Source organism: Clarias gariepinus, chromosome 26 (genome assembly GCF_024256425.1).
Source record: "Clarias gariepinus isolate MV-2021 ecotype Netherlands chromosome 26, CGAR_prim_01v2, whole genome shotgun sequence".
Lineage (NCBI taxonomy): Eukaryota > Metazoa > Chordata > Actinopteri > Siluriformes > Clariidae > Clarias > Clarias gariepinus.
The window spans coordinates 10,605,266-10,625,770 of NC_071125.1; the positions used below are offsets into that span (position 1 = coordinate 10,605,266).

A 20,505-nucleotide genomic window follows, 5' to 3' on the forward strand; every position below is an offset into this window, starting at 1 on the left:
ACAACATTTAACTCAATAACTACCCATATTATATTTTGTAAATCATGCCTAATATTTTTTGTCATTATGTATTTCTAATTAGATTTGATTTATCATGGGCCCCCCCTGACAGTTAATGATCCCCCCCCCCCCCCTTATGGCCCCTCACTTACAAAATTGCTCCTGCTGTTGGTATGATGTTCTTTTTATGTAATGCTGTTAGTTTTATGCCATATCTATGGGTCACACATCTTCCAAAACATCCAGGTTTGGTCTCATTAGTCCACAGAATATTTGCCTAAAAGTCTTGAGGATAATTAAGATGTTTTTTGCAAATAAGAGATGGCCTTTGGGTTATTTTTAGTCAGTCTCTTTCTTATTAATAAAGATGTTATCCTGGGAACTTTTATGGGGGTCTGGGACATTGGACCATGGTTCAGAAGATCCCAGGTTCAAATCTTAAGACAGCCATGTTGTTCCTGTTGGGCCCTTGAACAAGGCCCATAACCCTCAACTGCTCACATGTATAATGAAATACAGATGTAAGTCGCTCTGGATAAGGGTGTTTGCCAGACGTAAAAGTTTTATGAGGTCCTGAAGGAGTAGTTGTTGTGGTCTTGGGTTAATTTTGGAAGGCTGACCATTCCTGGGAAGGTTCACCACTGTTCCAAGTTTTCTCCATTTGTGGATAATGGCTCTCACGTGGTTCGCTGGTGTTCCAAAGCCTTAGAAATGGCTTTGTAACCCTTCCCAGACTAATATATGTCAATTACTTTGTTTCTTTTCTGTTCATGAATTTATTTTAAAATTCCTTTTTGAAATCTTTAGGCATGCTTCACTATGTCAGACAGGTTCTATTTAAGTTCTTGATCCAACAGGTCTGGCAGCAATCATGCCTTTAGCAGTTACTTTTTTACAGCACTTAAATTTAAATACATTTGTCATGATCACCTGTTTATTACAGTGTTGGTAGCTGGGTTTCTATATAGAATTTGTTAACACTGCTTTAATTGGAAATTTGTCCATTGTTGTGCGATTGCTTTGTTACAGTAATAGCAAGTTCAAATCCTCTAATGAGCCCAAACTGTCCAGTAATATCTACAAGTAAGAATGATTTCACTACATATTTTTGTTTACACATACAGTATATTAATGTGGATGGTCTGGTTACTAAAATTCCCCCCGCCCCCTTTTTCCTTTAGACCAATCCCCCTGAAGAACTTCCCAATGCATTTTAGCACCATGAGCCGTGATCAGAACTGTGGCTTTATTGGGGAATATGAGGTACAGACACACAACTTGTGTGCATCTACTGCGTCATAATTTTAATGTGCATTGGTTTCATATTTCCATTAAAATCAATGTAATTAATAATTACTAATAAATTTGAATGAATCATTTAATCTGTTCATATGATGTTTACAGGATTTAAGTAGAGTAGGTACAGATCAGAGCTGTGCAGCTGCTACACTTCCTGAAAACAAGAGCAAGAACTGTTTTACAAATGTATTAGCCTGTGAGTGTTAAGCACAAATAAACAGACATATAACAAAAGAAAAAAAATGTTGCAGTGTTATTCATTTATGGTCTGCTTTATGTCAATTAAATGTTAATGTATTATTAATCATCTTTCTATTCCAGATGATTCATCTCGTGTGAAGATTGCTCCACAGACTGGCTCTAACACAGACTACATCAATGCTAACTATATTCATGTAGGTCTTTAACCAACACACTCAAATATATGTAACATAGTAAATATAGTTCTAATATAGCATTATCAATTCAATAAAATAACTAATGCTATAATGTAACCAACATATGAACAATATTGTTAAGAAACTTAAAGAAGCCCCTGCTAAAATGACTGAATCTATTTTAATATGTTTTAATATGTGTATGTTTGTGCATATATGTGTGTGTTAGGGTTATGACAAGGAAAAGCAGTACATTGCTGCACAGGGTCCTCTCCCCTCCACTGTCAATGACTTCTGGAGAATGGTGTGGGAGCAGAAGTCTTCAGCTATTGTCATGCTGACTAATTGTACTGAAGGAGGAAGGGTACGCTTGTATGAATTTTTAACAAAAGTGCTGCTTAAAAACAATTTGAAAATGTTTTTCAGAGAGCAAATATAACCTTAATATGATACTGTTAACTATTTTCAGGCTTTTGTCGATGCCTAAGTGATTATTAATTTATATTTATATAAATTATATAAATCAATATATTTATATTATATATATTAAATAAATTATATAAATATTCCTACTTTACAGTCACAAAGATTTTCCTCTGTAGGGGGACCATTTGGAACTTTCTAAATTGAGCAAATTTTTCAATGCCAGTGCTCTTAACTCAATCGCCGCCCCCCAACGGTGTGTGAACGGTGTGTCTCATACACACTCCCAGTCCAGGATACACACTCATAAGCACTCTCATATACTTCTAATTTGTTAGCCCTCCTGCGTAAGGGCTCTTATAAATAATATCAAATCCTGTGGTGCTTTAACCTACACCGTGTAACACACCACTTGCACATTATTGGGAGTTATTGCCACATCCCCCATACAGTTCTGACCTTGCTCTTAGCAATTTACACATTATTGGGCCATTAAGGGAGTTGCTGCAGTGTGCGGACAGTCTGACAATGCTCCACCATACTGAGAAAACTTTCTACATCACTGGTATCCAAGCACAAGTAAAATGCTGGTATAAGTACATAGGTGTATCAGGAGATTATATAGAGAAATAAAGGTAGTTTAACTTTGTTCTGTTCTTCTGCATAATCAAAAGTTCTGGTTTGAATTGAACACCCCTTGTAAAACTTGAAATTGAACCTTTACAATGGTCTATGTAGGTTTCATCATTTCAGAATGAGAGGCATTCATCAATACTTTGGTCCCTTTTATTTCTTTCTCTGCAGATTAAGTGTGAGCAGTATTGGCCAATGGATGACATGCCCTGCCTCTACGGAAACTTGCGTGTATCTGTCCTGTCAGAGCAAAAAGAGAGTTGCTGGACACGAAGAGCTTTAGTTGTCAGAAATGTAAGCTCAGAGATTACGCTAACAACTGTCATTTTATTCTATAGAGTGTGACATATATACACTCACCATTCACTTTATTAGGAACACCAGTACACCTGCCCATTCATTCTGTTATCTAATCACCCAGTCATGTGACAGCAGTGAAATACCATACAGATAAAGAGCACAAAACATCAAACCTTAAGGTGAATAGGCTACACCTTTTAATCATTGTTAGTCTTAGTCTATTATAAGTCCACAAAAACTGAATATGTTTTAGTCTCATTTAATCATGTATATTAACTTTTAGTCCGGGTTCAATTCCCAGGCCAGACTCGATTCCCGTCTCTGCGTGCATGTTCTCTCCGTGCTTGGTGGGTTTTGCTCCGGGTACTCCGATTTCCTCCTACAGTCCAAAGAGTTCCCAAATTGCCAATAGTGTGTGAATGAGTGTGTATGTGTGTGTGTGCCCTGCGATGGATTGGCACCCTGTCCAGGGTGTACCCTGCCCCGTGCCCTAAGTCTCCTGGGATAGGCTCTAGGTCCCCGTGACCCTGAATACAGGATAAAGCAGTATAGAAGATGAGTGAGAGTACTGTAAGTGAGTGAATATTTACTTTCATGAAGAACAAAATTGATTTTGCATGTAATGATAGAATAACAAATTGCATACGGTTAGGCAAGTGACAGTTTCACTAAAAATGACTTGTGATTTGTCTATAAAACAGTTACAGTGCACTAAGCACAGTGTGGTTTCACTATGACTGTAGTTTACACTATAATTGTTGATACTTTGGTTGTAACTAGTTCAATTCCAAAAAATGGCACAAGAACAGGAGGCTGCACTCCAAATGAGTGTTAGAAATCAGGAGGTTTCAGATAATAGATTCATGCAACTCCCTCTCTGAATTTGACTCTGGAAGTATGCACATTATATCATTAACCTAATGTAATGTTACCAATTTAAGAGTGTCTAACATGCTGGTGAGCACAGAAAGATATCTGCAAGCGCGACATGAAAGCTCTGGACATCAACAAAGAGAACTAGGAAGACATAACAGGCAACCGCAGCCGCTGGCGATGCTTGCTCAAGAAATAACTGAAGAAAGGAGAGGAGAATATCCTGAACCTGGCTGAAGAAAAGGGAACCAGGTTGAAGTTATGTACACAGAGAGACTCCCCATAACATCCACATCTGCACTTTATACAGCAGGGCCTGTCTACTGCAGTCACAGCATCATGAACTCCTACGGTGCAGTATCCATGGTCAATTGTTGAAAAAGGACATCTACTCTTACTATATACATCTGAGCAGGTCAGTGTTAAGGGCCTTGCTCAAGGACCCAACAGTGGCAACTTGGTAGTTGTGGGGTTTGAACCTGGGACATTTCAAACTTTAGTTAAATGCCTTAACCACTGTTAAGGCCACAATGGTTGGGATGGGGTTCTTTGGCATGAAAGCTTCTCTACAAAAAGTATTATATTTGTCCCCATGTGCAGCCTGGAACCATGATCTGACTTTTTTGGCAGTTCTGGAGGCATCTTGTTTGTTGAGCAGCATTTCAGGTCACCTTAATATCAGTCTCATTTTATTGTGGATATAGATGCTTTTGTACCAGTTTCCTCCACTGTCCTTACTGTCCACTACCAGATCTTTCCTCCTCCTTTGCTGTTATTCTAGGATGTATTTGTACTTTTTGTACAAAGTACATGTCTCCTTCCAGAGCAGTATGATGACTGTATGGTGTAGTATTGTTACAGATTAATATACAGATTTATACAATATACAAATGAATGTGGTAGCATCAGGCATTAGGAAACTGTTTCTAAGGATGAACGAGACTTATGGAGGTCTTGGCTAATTTCTTTTGATTTTTCCATAAGGTCAAATAAAGAGGCACAAAGTCTAAAGTTAAGCCTTAAAATACATTTACAGGAACACCTCTAAATGACTTTTACTTATTATGTCAGTTAGCCTAACAGAAGCTTCTAAAGTCATAACATAATTTTCTGGAATTTCCAAGCTGTTTAAATGCATTAGGGTATGTAAACTTCTGATCCACTAGAATTGTAAATAATAAAAAAAAAGGCCTAACCTACTTGGCAAGCCTATTGTTTAAAATGAAAGAATATGTTTTAATGACTTTAACTGAAATGTATGTAAAGTTCCAACTTTAACTGAATACAGTATGTACTGTACAATATATAATAAACATTGCAGTCACTACAGCAGAAATCAATGACAGGTTATTGTCACTTGATATGTGTAATATGTTCTGTGAAATAGAACATTGTGTGATTTGGATATTCAACACCTTTTTCACTTAATCAAATTTGCTGCCACTACTTTGTTTGACTGAAAAAAAAAAATCAAGCACAAGGTTGCTGTTGTTTGTTTTTATTATTATTTATTTTTATTATTAAACCAACATGTTATTCATAATAAATTGCATACTTAGATAACCACAAATACAACTGCAGGCTGATTTATCCATTTTGGCAAAACTGAAATTCTTTGGGGAGGAGGTAAAAAATCCCAATGTAACTCAAAAATATAGAAGACATTTTTCCCATTTGTGTTCTTTAAAACCCTTGTGCCACAAAGAATGCATGCACAAAATATTGTTTTTTCAGCTTAAAAAAATAAATGTGAAAAAAATCCTTTTTTGTTTATGTTTGTAGGAATCTGCCTCTGAAGCGCATATAGTAGCACATTTCCAATTTACTGCATGGCCTGATCATGGAGTTCCTACAGGAACGGAAGCTTTGATTGAGTTCCGATGGATTGTTCGGCAGCACATCGAGACTTTCTCATTTAGTGGACCAACAGTGGTACATTGCAGGTAAAAATATCACATTATTGGATATGTACTGTATAACACATGTATCCCTTTCATCACAGTAGTTAAATTTTACAAAACCATAACAACGCCAGCTCTGATGTCAATTAAAGGTAAAAAAAAAATTTGCAGTGTAATAAAGTTTTACAATTTGTTTTTGTTTTGTCTCTCTGCAGTAATGGAGTGGGTAGGACAGGTACTCTCATTGCCCTTGATTTGTTACTGCAGCAGATGGATAAAGAGGAAGAAGTCAGTGTTGCTGACTGTGTACATCGCATGAGGCTTAGTCGACCTCTCATGGTAGAGACTCAGGTAGGTTTTGATGTTACGACAGCACTGTTAAGAGCCATTAGAATTATATACTGTAAATGGGCCAGGTTTCACATGTGATCATAAAAATCTAGGTAAACAAGATAAGTGGATGTTTGTTAGTTAGTGCTCTTACATTTACATTGGCTTGCCTAAGATTTCTATTTTATTTTATTGGAGTTGAACTGAGTAAGGTTACATTTGACAGACTGACAGTTCATACAGTACTTTACATTTTTACATATTTCTACTCTCTACTTTTATTGTGATAAAATTACTGTTGTAATAAAATTAGTATTGTAGATTTTAGATTTAATATTCTTTTCTATTGGCATTTGCCACTTTTATTTTCTTTTTATGTCAAACAGTTGTGTAGTGTAAGCATTTCACTGCATATCATACTGTTGTGTATGTGAAAAGTAAAAATTTGAATTTTAATACCATAATAACAACCAAACAAGCATTATTATTTTTTTTCTTTCGTTTCTGTAATATGAAGTTCTCTTGTAACAGGTTGTGTGAAATGTATTGCTATTTAATTTATTAGCTTCTCTATTGTCATTCTACATTTGACTGATTGTCTTTTCATCAGTACACTAATAAAATAATTTAGCTGCAGGTTATAGATCATTGCCCTGCGATGAGTTGGTACCCAGCCTTGTGCCCTAAGCTTCCTGGGATAGGCTCCAGGCTCCCTACAATCCTGAATTAATTGAACTGAATATTGAATCCAGGATTAAGCTGTAATAACGATGAGTGAGTGAAAGGTATAGATCATATCTGCAATAAAATGTTCTGAATGTGTCCCAGTTATCAACATAATAATCTTAATTGACGTCACCCAGTCATTTAGGGCATAGCACCTGCCTAAACTCCAATTCCCTTTACTAAACTCCAATGATATAGTGGTACATGCCACTTGTGAATCATTCAACAGGCTGTAACTGACATAATAACATCACAATTTAAAAAAATATTAGTGTTTTTATTTCATGTTTGGTGCAGTTAACTGTGATAGGGGCCAGGGGTAGCTCAGTGGTTAAGGTATTGGACTACGGTTCGGAAGATCCCAGGTTCAAACCCCACAACCACCAAGTTGCCACTGTTGGGCCCTTGAGCAAGGTCCTTAACCCTCAACTGCTTAGATGTGTAATGAGATTAAAAAAAATGTAAGTCGCTCTGGATAAGAGCGTCTGCCAAATGCCTAAATGTAAATGATATCACATTTGGCTGTGAAGTAATGCAATAACAGCTCTTTACCCAAATTGGAGCATGCATTATTTTTTACAGCACATTTAAAAGTTTTAGTTAATAATTTTTTTTTCTATATTTAGCAAAACTGTAATTCAGTCATGCTGATAAATCCTTGCGTGTGATGTTAGGCACAAAGCTAGAGTGTAAGTGAATGTCCACTTCAGTTTCTGTTGCTGGAGTTAAACTGGTACAGTAGCTGACCTACTCCTAGAATAAAACAAATATATAAAGATCCTTATTTATTGAAACAGAATTTTCCTTTTTTCCTCTCCCACAGTCTCAGTACGTGTTCCTGCACCAGTGCATCATGGATTCTCTAAAGCCTGAAGAATGTGCTATTCCTGAGCCTATATATGAAAATCCTGATATAATTTATGCTAATGCACTGGTTCTAAGACAGTTTAAAGCAGACAACCCAGGTGTCTAAACATACATGCATGCACACACATATGCACACACATACAAACGCTCATTGCGTTGCTGGCAAAACAGTACAACAATACCACACTACTGCTCTTGTAATATACTGTAATAACCTTTCAGCAGACACCCTAAGAAATTTTGGCCAACCCACTTCTGCAACACATTTTGTGGTATCGCATGTAACTTCTCCATAAGAAGGCCTTCGTACAGGCCAAGCCATAAAAACTACAGACATGAAACTAAACCATTATGTTGTAAAAGAAGAATTAGTAAGCACTCTGTTCTACGCCATCAACTTCCTGGCATACACCATTAATATCAAGCAACCACAGTAGCAAATATCTGAAATACCATAGCAAAAATGTAGCATCATGATAGTTTACATCTGGGATAGCATACATCTTTTTTTTTTTTGCATACTTGTAACACTGAAATGATTTATATCATCAATTTTTAATATTACACAAAAATAACCAGATTAAACACAAAATGCACTTTTTTTAAACAATGATTTCATTTACTAAGAGAAGAAGCTCCAGCCTGCATGGCTCTATGTGAACAGTAATTGCACACTAACCTTATAACTGGTTGTGCCACCCTTGGCATTCTTTCACGTCGCTTTAGAGGAACTTTGGCCCACTCTTCTTTTTAGAATTGTTTTAATTTAGCCACATTGGAGGGTTTTTAAGTCCGAACTTTGATTAGGCCACTGTAATTTAGTTTTTTTTTAGTTATTCAGAGGTGGACTTGCTGGTGTGATTCAAATTATTGTCCTGCTGCAGAACTCAGGTTCTCTTGAGCTTGAGGTCAAAAACTGATGTGTGGACATTTTCCAGGAGTGCAGAGATGATCTTTTGTGTTCTTTTTAGTCACCAGTAATTTCACCTTGGAACTTTCCCATGGATGCCATTTTCGCCCAGTCTTTTTCCCTGACCTTAACTGAGGCAAATGAGGGATTCTTTACAACCCTGCTTGTTGCACTTGTGCACCTCATGCTGGAATAGGAAGGGGCCATCCCGAAACTGTTCCCATTAAATTGGGAGCATGAAATTGTCCCAAATGTTTTTGTATGCTGAAGCATTAAGAGATTATTTCACTGGAAGTAAGGGGTCGAGCTCAACTCCTGAGAAACAACTGCACACCAGTTCCAACATGACTGTGTAATACATTAATACATAATACATAAATGTGCCATACATAAAGAAAAATTTATAATGACACCATTCAGTTGTTTTAAGTAAATGATAGTTAGTAACTGGAGGAACGAGTAGCTGGCTGAGTTGTTTAGAAAACTTACTGCATGGTCAGAAACATAAGGGACTTAAAATCACGGCTACTGATTCATCTGAACCATGGGATTCAGCGGATCTGCCGAATTTATAGCGTTTAATAAAATAGATGGATCTGAGGGGATTAGCTTGAGAGATTATGGATTCGTTGTCTTGAGAGATTATGGATTTCGTTGGGTGCCCCTAGTGGAGGGACCATGTCAAATGACTAATCCTAAGTGATTTGCACTTTTTACATTTTTAATAAAATTTGTTCTTGTCTAAACTTATTTCTATGTGCATTTGTCATTAAAATAAACATTTGGCCTTCATAATTCTTGATTCTCTGTAACTTGTTTTTTTGGTCAGAAACAAAAAAGACTCAAAATACTATACAGTATGTGTCCTGGCTGATTCATCTGATTGGTGGGGATTTAGCAGATCCATAGAAGTATGGATTTTGTATGGCATTTCTATCTGTGTTTAAATTACATAGCTTTTTCATTTATACAATAATAATATTAATAGCAACTAGTTTTTACATCTTCATACTATTTGGCTTCGCCTTTTTCTGCGCTTTTTGGAGAACATTTCTTCGTCTAAGAACAACAAACGGAATTCAGCTCCAAACAACTAAACTCCGACTCAGGTATGATAACATGTCTAATATTCAGCTCGTTCAGTGTGTAGAGTGCAGGATGTTTAGACATTCTTCCTCCGACGTTAGTGGTAATTTTATTTGTGATAGGTGTGTGTTAGTAAGCACTCTGACGGTGAAGATATCAGCGTTAGAGGAGACTTTAGAGAGGGTTAGAGAGTGTGAGAGCAGTGTTATTCCCATAGCGGAAAGTCTGGGTACCACAGGCGGAGACAACCAGCCCCCGACTCCGGCATTAGAGCCCTCACAGCGGGGCGAGTGGGTGACGACTCAGCGGCATACTCGTTCAGCCAAAGCTAACGCTAAGGCTAGCCCACCGGAGCACACCTCTTCTGCACTTCACGTGTCCAACAGGTTTGCTCTCCTCAGTGATGCACCCTCTGAGAAACCTGAAAGAGCTCTGGTTATAGGAGACTCTATACTGAGACATGTGAAATTAGCCTGACCTTTAGGGGCGCCAGCGGCATGGATAGGTGTATCCTGAGAGCCAAAGCACCGGATATAGCTGGTAATCTTAGGGCTCTAGGACAGCACAGGTTCTCAAAAATAGTAGTACATGCTGGAGCTAATGATATACGCCTTCGTCAGTCAGAGGTTAGTAAGAGTAACTTTATAGAGGTGTTTAAATTAGCGAAGGCGATGTCCGATGGAGTAGTATGCTCTGGTCCCATCCCAATGAGACGTGGTGACATAACTTACAGCAGGTTATGGTCGCTGAACTGCTGGATGTCCATGTGGTGCTCTGAAAACAACGTAGGCTTCATTGATAATCGGAAGACCTTTGAGGGTAAAACTGGCCTGTTAGGGCGGGACGGTGTCCATCCCACTCGGGAAGGTGCTGCTCTCATTTCTTGTAGTATAGCTCATAGCCTCAGAATGTTTTAGTAATTTAATTAGCATAAAGACCACAAACTTGGATCAGACTGAATGCGCAGCCGGCACCTCTGATCTGAAGCTAGGACTGTTAAATATTAGATCTCTCGCATCTAAAGCAGTTATAGTTAATGAAATTATCACAGATCAGGAGTTTGATATACTCTGTTTAACAGAAACGTGGATTAAACAGGACGAGTATGTAGCTCTAAATGAAGCTAGTCCTCCTGGATACAGCTACATACACCAGCCTCGGCTAACTGGTAGAGGAGGAGGCGTCGCAGTTATTCACAATGATAATTTGACTATTGTACAAAAACACAGACACAAATTTAATTCATTTGAAATTCTTTATAGTAACATAAGTGTATTTAACTATATTAAGTCAGCTCAGTCGATCCCGCTAATTGTCATTTACAGACCTCCAGGGCCGTACTCGGAATTTCTTAGTGAATTTGCAGATTTCCTCTCAAACCTAGTCGTTTCTGTAGACAAAATGTTAATTGCTGGAGATTTTTATATTCATTTTGAAAACCCAGAAGACCCTCTGAGAACTGCATTTATGTCTATACTGGACTCGGTAGGAGTAAATCAGTGTGTAGTAGGACCCACTCATAAAGCAGGTCACACTTTAGATTTAATAATATTATTTGGATTAAGTATAAAAAATTTATTCACAATACCACTATCTGAAGTTATCTCAGATCACTATCTTGTCTCAATTCAAGTGTGTCACAATAATAATGTACACACAGCGCCGCGCTACCGTATAAAACGTACATTCACATCAACTACCAAACAGAGTTTTATCAGTAATCTTCCAGAGTTCCCAACTACGATTAGATCACCGTCTGACCCCACAGAACTCGATCAGGCGACTGAATATTTAGAGTCGACATTTCGCTATACCCTAGATAATGTAGCTCCAGTCAAGAGAAAAATTATTAGAGATAAAAAACTTGCTCCCTGGTATAACGATCACACGCGCACTCTAAAACAGACCGCTCGGAAATTAGAACGTAAATGGCGTCAAACTAAATTACTAGTATTTCAAATAGCATGGAAGGAGAGCATCCTGAACTATAGAAAAGCTCTTAGTGTAGCTAGATCAACATATCTCTCCACTCTTATAGAAAATAACAAAAATAATCCTAGATTCTTATTTAATGCTGTAGCCAAATTAACCAGAAATAAGACCACTGCAGAAATCTCCACAACAACATCATGCAATAGTGAGGACTTCATGAACTTTTTTAATAATAAAATTGTAAATATTAGGCATAAAATTGAGGTTTTGAAACCGAACAATGTAATTGATGCAGATGTTAATCTAGCCATGTCAGACCAGAACCTAGAATACTTTACTCCCCTTGAAGAGAATGAACTAATTTCACTCATCTCTTCTTCAAATTCATCAACCTGTATATTAGATCCTAGACCGACACATTTTCTTAAACAGATAGTACCAGCAATAATAGAACCCCTGTTGAGAATAATTAATTCTTCACTCAGCATTGGATATGTACCAAAATCTTTTAAATTAGCAGTTATCAAACCAATAATTAAGAAACCTGACCTCGACCCCTGTCAGCTGTCCAGTTACAGACCAATATCAAACCTCCCCTTTATCTCTAAGATCCTGGAAAAGATAGTAGCGGAGCAGCTATGCTCATATATACATAGAAATGGCATGCATGAACTGTATCAGTCAGGATTTAGGCCTCATCACAGTACAGAGACAGCGTTAGTTAAAGTAGTAAATGACATTCTATTGGCCTCTGATCAGGGTTGTGTAACTATGCTTGTATTACTTGACCTCAGTGCAGCTTTTGACACTGTTGATCACGCTATTCTTCTTCACAGATTAGAAAATGTAGTGGGAATTAAGGGTACAGCCCTCTCCTGGCTCAGATCCTATCTGACCCATCGTTATCAGTATGTAGACTTAAATGGTGATTATTCTGCACGTTCTCTAGTGGAGTTTGGCGTTCCGCAGGGTTCAGTTTTAGGTCCACTGCTTTTTTCCCTTTACATGCTTCCTCTGGGCAACATAATCCGTAAGCATGGTATTAGTTTTCATTGTTATGCTGACGATACACAGTTATATGTCTCAGCAAAACCTGATGAGAAAAAACAGCTTACTAAAATTGAGCAATGTGTGCAGGACATAAGAAATTGGATGCTAATTAACTTCCTTCTGCTAAATCCGGATAAGACAGAAGTTCTAGTCATAGGACCGCATACAGCTAGGAGTAAAATTTTAGATCACACCGTAACTTTAGATGGCCTTTCTGTTCCATCAAATGGCACAGTGAAAGACCTTGGTGTGATTATTGATTCCAGCCTTTCATTTGAAGCACATGTAGATAATATTACCAGGATAGCATTCTTTCACCTCAGAAATATTGCCAGAATAAGAAATTTATTGTCGCTAAACGACGCAGAAAAACTAGTTCATGCTTTTATCACCTCTAGGTTGGACTATTGTAATGCCTTACTGTCTGGTTGTTCAGCTAGATGCATAAATAAGCTTCAGCTAGTCCAGAATGCAGCAGCGAGAGTCCTCACCAGAACCAGAAGATATGAGCACATCACCCCTATCTTATCTTCACTCCATTGGCTCCCTGTGAAATTTCGCATTGATTTTAAAATACTACTCTTGACATATAAAGCATTAAATGGTCTCGCGCCGCAGTACCTGAGCGAAATGCTAGTGTCTTACGATCCGCCACGCCTACTTCGATCAAAGGATGCAGGCTGCTTGTCAGTACCGCGTATTATGAAAAATACAGCTGGGGGCAGAGCTTTTTCTTATAAAGCCCCAAAGTTATGGAATAGTCTTCCAAATAGTGTTCGGGACTCAGACACAGTCTCAGTGTTTAAGTCCAGGCTAAAAACCTATTTATTTAGCCAAGCATTTTTATAAATAGATTTGCCATAGGTAAAGGAGCAGATCTGGGGGACTCATGGACGTAGAGTATTATGGTGAACTGGTATGTTTGGATGCTGTCTTCCTCACTCTCATTGATCACTCAGGTTTGCTGACGGTGAGGTGAATGTTTGCTTTACATGTCAGGAAGCCCTCATGTTTGTGTTTCCTTCTGGCTCTCCCTTTTTAGTTATGCTGTCATAGTTAGTCCTGCCGGAGTCTCTGCTTGCACTCTGCACTAAATATACATTCACTTTTTACATTGTTCGACTGTGACCATACCTAACTGTTATTTCTCCATCTCTTTGCTCTCTCCTTTTCTGCTCTCTCCTCTCTCTCTCTCCCTCTCTTCTTTTTCCTTTACCTATCTGTCGAGCTATACATGTCGCTCCTGAGCTGCCAGTGATCCAGATCCCCTCTGCCCGCTGGACCTCTCTAACTCATCCTGGAGTCCTGCTTCTGGTTGGAGATCTCATCACATGGATGCCCCTGTGTGGTCTGCCTGGAATGCGTGTGGTGACTGGGGTTGGTTCCACTTTTCCATGAAGGTGGTCCTGTCCTCGATTGATGCAGACAGCTGTTCTCTGAGGACCTGTGACTTCAGTCGCTCAATAGTTCAGGACTGGAATTTCTCACAGTCTACCTGAGCCTCCAGGAACAAACTGGACTTTAATCTTACACATCTCCTCTTATACTGAACTTCCAGTCTCGCATATTATTATGCACATCAATCACTGCTATCTGTTTTCACCCAGATGAGGATGGGTTCCCTGTTGAGTCTGGTTCCTCTCAAGGTTTCTTCCTATTACCATCTCAGGGAGTTTTTCCTTGCCACTGTCGCCGTCGTCTTAGGCTTGCTCATCAGGGACAATCATATAATTTTGATTCATACACATTCACATTTCATACAAACTTAATTCTTTTGATTGTGTAAAGCTGCTTTGTGATGATGTAAATCGTTAAAAGCGCTATACAAATAAAATTGAATTGAATTGAATAGCCTCATAAACATAATTAATTAAAACTTAATTCTTAATTGAATACATTGATGTACAGAGGTACAGTAAAATACAATCCATATGTGGGTAAGCCACTGTTTATATTATTATTATTATTATTATTATTAGCATTTAATTTGAAAGTCATACACAGTATTTAAATTCTCAGAACAATTTAACTAATACAGTAATTTGATTAGCGCAGCCATGAGGATTGGAAATATATACTGTAGATGATGAGTAAATGTATTTATCCAATTGTGATTTGGTCAGTGCTTGGCAGTGATGTGTTCATTAAACATTTGAGTTTAACTTTCTGAAACATTGTTCTTTGTCGACCATTGTCTTACTCCTTGTTTTCTAAAGAAAAAGGAGGAATAGACCTGTCATAGCTTAATCTGAAAGTAAACTATTTCCCTGTTTGGAGCTAACTGACTTGCCCTTTGTGTTTCATCATAGTGAGCACATTAGTGTTCACATAAGTGTTATTTATCATTTTAGCAAAAGAAAATAAACTTCTGTAGATCAATAATGTGTGTGAATAAAATGCCATGGCCAAGTGCTCTTGGGTTTAAAAAAATTAATTTTACGGAACAAAAATATGAATTAATTAACTAATTAATTAATTGTGAAATATTTATATATTTAATATTAACCTCAAATGGCACTGTTCTTAAGTATTGATATAACATATTAAGGCAAAGTTCAGAACTATGTGCAAAAAGTTTAATACACATCTCATTTAACTGATTTAAGGCACAATTCTAAATCAACAGCCATAAGCAGGTCAGGGTCAAAAACACTTTTAGTAGTAAAAACAAGCCCAAAGTGTAATGCAAATATGAAATCAAAATGATACATGGTAAGGCACTCAGGAAAATCAAGGCTTAATAAGCTATGAGAAAATAAAGTGCAAGTATTTAAAAGTACTTTTTAATAATATTTTTAAAAATATTATTAAATTTAATTTAACATGACAGAAAAATAGAAGACATGACGAAAAATAACTATGTGCATTAGGTACTGATAATACAAGAACAGCTTTTCAATAAGGAAGTGTTATATAGTGGGGGCAAAGGTTGAAGTGCTTGGATATTCCCAGCAGCATTAAACAGAGAAGTGCCATTAAACAAGGTGTAATAAGTCATTGAGTCAGTGGAGAGAAAGGGTGTGTAACTAGAAAAAGAAACAAAAGATAACCTAGGCAGTGCTATAGTTCTCTACAATAACTATTATACTAAAACTAAAGCAGAAATTGATTGTTAGACTGTAGTGTGTCAGCAGAGAGCCCTATTAATCTTTCTGCACTGCTTGAGCTGGCTTCATCATGGGACGAATTTTGATGTGGCTGTCTGCATGTCAGTTTATGGTTCTTGTGCGGGTAAGTCAATTTTGGTTTTCAATGAACAGAGACGCTGTTGAAAAGATCTTTATCTTTGATTATACACAAAGTAATTTAGATCACAATTTACATGAAAAACTTATAAACATAGAGAAATGCTTTAATTCTAAAGCTTCATCATAATTATCAGGGACTTTATCCTGAACCATAGACTTTTTATGGCATATTATCTAGAAAACCATTTACAGTTTAACAGATTGGCTGTTTATATAGCTTCAAACTATTAAATATTAAATAGGAACCGAAGTAAATGAACAATTTGATGATTTTGCTGCATATAGAGTGCAACTGATCCAAATAAATAGCCTCTGTGTGTGAAATGTGCTATATAAGTTGACCTGACTAATGTAATCTAATCAGGAAACAAATTCACATAAAAGCTTCAACTGAGTAAGCGAGTAAGATTTCCATTTTAATTCATTCAACATGGTGTATAAACAAACAAAAAAAACAAACAAATCAATCAACCAATCAATAAATAAACTTAGAAGAACAATTGACTTTAAGAATAACACCTAGAGTACATTTACATTTAGGCATTTGGCAGACGCTCTTATCCAGAGCGACTTACAAAAAGTGCTTTAATGTTTACAACATTGGATACATACTTACACTGGGTTAACTAGGTTAATAACTAAGTACCATTAGTCCAACACATCTGAGAAGAGGGTTTTTTTTTCGGGGGGGGGGGGGGGGGGGTTAGTCCAAGTACTGGAGAAACAGATGCGTCTTGAGTCGACGTTTAAAGATAGTCAAAGTCTCTGATGTACGGACATCTAGAGGAAGTTTATTCCACCACCTAGGTGCCAGAACAGAAAAGAGCCTGGATGAATGCCGCCCTCGATCCCTGAGAGATGGTGGGATGAGGCGAGCAGTGCTGGAGGATCGGAGGGAACGTGGTGCAGTGCGTGGTGTAATTAGCGCAGAGAGGTAAGTGGGTGCTGGGCCATTTTTAGCTTTGTAGGCAAGCATCAGTGTTTTGAATTTGAGGCGGGCAGCTACAGGAAGCCAGTGCAGGGAGCGGAGGAGTGGGGTGGTGTGGGAGAACTTGGGAAGGTTAAAAACGAGTCGTGCTGCTGCATTCTGGATCAGTTGCAGAGGACGAATCGTGGACAGAGGCAGGCCTGCCAGGAGTGAGTTGCAGTAGTCCAGTCTTGAAATAACAAGGGACTGAACAAGCACCTGAGTAGCCTGTGAAGAAAGAAATGGGCGAATTCTTCTGATATTGTAAAGAAGAAATCGACAAGAGCGAGTAAGGTTAGCGATGTGTGGGGAAAATGACAGATGATTGTCCACGGTTACCCCAAGATTGCGGGCGGTGGTTGAGGGAGTGATTTGGTTGTTGTCCATGGATATCACAAGGTCTTGACCTGGAGATGAGTCACAAGGGATAAACAACAGTTCGGTTTTACTGAGATTGAGCTTCAGCTGATGAGCAGCCATCCAAAATGAGATGTCTGCCAGACATGCTGAGATCCGGGTGGAAACCTGAGTGTCAGAGGGAGGAAAGGAGAGAACAAGTTGGGTGTCGTCTGCATAACAGTGGTATGAGAATCCATGCGATGATATGACCTTACCAAGAGACCGGGTATAGAGGGGCAGATGTAGATCCCCTCCATGTTACCTCAAATGACCTATCTTTTAGGTAAAAAGCAAACCATTGCCACGAATTCCAAGGCTTGTAAGAATAGATAATAGAATCTTGTGGTTTCTGGTGTCAAATGCAGACAGGTCCAGGAGGATGAGAGTAACTTATTAAACAAAAGTAAGTCGGACCAAATGGTTAAAACTTGCAGTCATTAGATCATTCTAAAGCTTAACATTAATTTGTTAGTGTACAAATTAATATTAGTGTACTAATTTTTACTGAATATATTTTTTTTGCGTGAGAATAAATATCAAAATTCTTACTCAGATTCTCCTTCAAAGTCATTTTACGACAACAACATTAATAACAACAACAAAAATGATAATAATAATAAATATTGTTATTATTAACACTTATGAAAAAAGTTCTGATTATACATTCATACATGTTTAAGTTATTCAGCACTCTAATAACTGTGATCTTATTTTTTAAAAAAGAGAAATGTTTCAGACCTAGCATATGAAATTAACCGTTATCTGTTTATGTACGCATGCAGGTGCTGTGTGTGTGTGTTTGTGTATGTGTGTGAAGCTAGTCTTTCACACACACACACACACACACACACACATACACAGATATTAACCAAAACCTAAACGCATACTAACGGAATCACTGCTGTAAAGTAAAATAAACAAACAAATGAACCTGCACATTAAAGACGTGCGCGTGGAGAGAGAGAGTTTGTGGGTGTGTTTGTGGGTTTTAACCTCTAATGAGACTTTCTTTTGCTTTACACACGTGAACACACACGCGTGTGCACGCCTGTTTTAAGAAACAGTGCACACGCGCTTACAAACACAAAATAAAATGTTTCAGACACACACACGTGGTCACAGTGTTATATTAAACAGTACTCGCGTGCACGGATGTTGATTATACTTGTAAGAGACGCGCACTAAGACCCAGCAGGGGAGACGATTACCCACAATTCCGCAGCGCAAATGAGTGAAAAACCGTTGGTGCAGTAGTGATCACGTGACGCTCAGCGTCAAAACAAGGAGCGCATGCGTAATACATGATACTTGGTGCTTGTAAACCAAGACTTGCTTGTTATTCAAGTCAAATTTAATTTAAAATCTTTGCTCGTCTTGCAAAATACTCGCAAATCGCGTTACTCGCAAATTCGAGGTTTTACTGTAGTTGTATTAACCTCCCCACAGTTGTCCTGCCTCTTCCCATCAAACTTCTCAATTTAACCCTGTTAAATCTGACTTGTTAGATAAAACCACGCTCTCCATCACCCCCTCCCCGGCACCCCTAAAGGTAGAGCAACCTACCTACAACGTAAGACCCATTATAAACTAACAGCACAGACATAGCAGAATAGAACAGAACCTTGTAACAATGTGCTGGAGACCCTCCTAATCAGAACTGACCAGGCCTCGACACGGAAATGAATAGCCACACTACTGGGGTTTGTTCCAAAACTGGTGCCAAACGCTCAAAACTTAACTATTTGTATTTACAACACTGTGTTATGGGCATCTGTTCAACATTATCACAACATCATGTATTCAACGTTTGTCAGAGGTAAATTTATTTAAGTAATTATAACTTTAAAAAACAAACAAATACTGTAACAACAGTATCGCAGACCTACACACTGCAGTTATTAATCTTGCTTCCTTAAAAATGTTAAGTTGCTACCTTCAGCCATTTTGGAGAGATGCTTTTACATGTGCCCCCAAAATGGTCATTTTTTCAACATTATACTGTCTCACTTCAAACAATAACAATTTAAAATGCAAATAATTAATATTTCAAAACTGTTGCTTAAATTAAAGCATTCCAGACAATATGAAAATCCCCCCTCAAATAACTAACAACAATAGTCTTGTTTAAATGCTCCAAAATTAGACACACCCTATTTTATGTGGCAGAAACATAGAAAATTGCTTTTTGTACTGCTAAATAATTATTGTTAACACAAACAGTATACAGTACAATTAAAATTTTAGAGCTACCTCAGTGCTTTGCATGAGAGATAGTGTATGGTAAAAAGCTTTAAAAGCAAATCCATAACCGTGCCAAATTCATGTTTTTTGCATTTTAGAATTTTAGAACAATTTAGCATTTTAGAATGCAGGTTTATGTCTTTTCATCTGAAATTTAAATTTGCCAAATTTCTTCTGAATGACAATTCAAAAGAATTAAAACATTTTAGTTAGAAAATTTGATTTTAATAAAAAAAAATAAAAAAAAAGTCCTGGACACTACATGAAAGCAACTGAAATTGTATTTAACAAATATGTTTCCTTTTATCTGATAAAAATATAAATGTGTATGCATATTTACTAAAAAAGAGGAATGGGTTGGGAGAAAAGAAGCATCATGAAGTTTTATAAAGAATGGTGTTATATGAAATTTCACTGTTGTGAAAATTCTATATACTATAGTGAAAATTCACTATTTCACCTAGGTGAGACACCTTTTTAGTGCCAATACAATGATTTGGCCAATAGTCTTCTGCTTAGCTCTGAATTCTTGGGACAAAACTTCCAAAACAATTTTTAAAACAAATTCTCGTAAAGAGGAGAATTAGAGGTCACATTATAATTGGTGGGCATGTTTTATACAACACAAACATTTTGTAACATTCCTGGATAGTGTATAAAATAGTTTGCTTCGACCTGAGCAGTGGGATGCTGAGTGGGCAAAGCGTTTTGACTATGTTCATTTGGGACATTGTGAGATTGCACCATAGTCCAAAAATAAGAGTGTGCTAAGAGTACCTCAGATGACAAACATGGTCTTTTTTTTTCCTTTTTGTCTTCATTTTTCAAAAATAAATAATTGCATGGCAAATATATATACTCAGCAAAAAAAGAAACGTCTCTTTTTCAGGACTGTGTATTTCAACAATAATGTTGTAAAAATCCAAATAACTTTACAGATCTT

The 20,505-nt window shown here is 37.5% G+C and overlaps 2 protein-coding genes across 2 annotated transcripts in view; both read left to right on the plus strand.

Moving 5' to 3' along the window:
• LOC128513853 (receptor-type tyrosine-protein phosphatase H-like) overlaps window positions 1–8,531 on the plus strand; it is a 33,607-nt gene extending 25,076 nt beyond the window's left edge. The window contains exons 8-16 of the mRNA XM_053487399.1: window positions 1,030–1,083; window positions 1,182–1,263; window positions 1,405–1,495; window positions 1,621–1,694; window positions 1,906–2,040; window positions 2,904–3,026; window positions 5,688–5,848; window positions 6,022–6,157; window positions 7,686–8,531. Of these exons, the coding sequence (XP_053343374.1) occupies window positions 1,030–1,083; window positions 1,182–1,263; window positions 1,405–1,495; window positions 1,621–1,694; window positions 1,906–2,040; window positions 2,904–3,026; window positions 5,688–5,848; window positions 6,022–6,157; window positions 7,686–7,835 (1,006 nt within the window). The 3' untranslated portion in view covers window positions 7,836–8,531. The remainder of the gene's footprint in view (window positions 1–1,029; window positions 1,084–1,181; window positions 1,264–1,404; window positions 1,496–1,620; window positions 1,695–1,905; window positions 2,041–2,903; window positions 3,027–5,687; window positions 5,849–6,021; window positions 6,158–7,685) is intronic.
• Window positions 8,532–10,222: 1,691 nt separating this feature from the next.
• LOC128513854 (receptor-type tyrosine-protein phosphatase H-like) overlaps window positions 10,223–20,505 on the plus strand; it is a 46,343-nt gene continuing 36,060 nt past the window's right edge. The window contains exon 1 of the mRNA XM_053487400.1: window positions 10,223–10,265. Coding sequence (XP_053343375.1) covers window positions 10,223–10,265 — 43 coding nt within the window. The remainder of the gene's footprint in view (window positions 10,266–20,505) is intronic.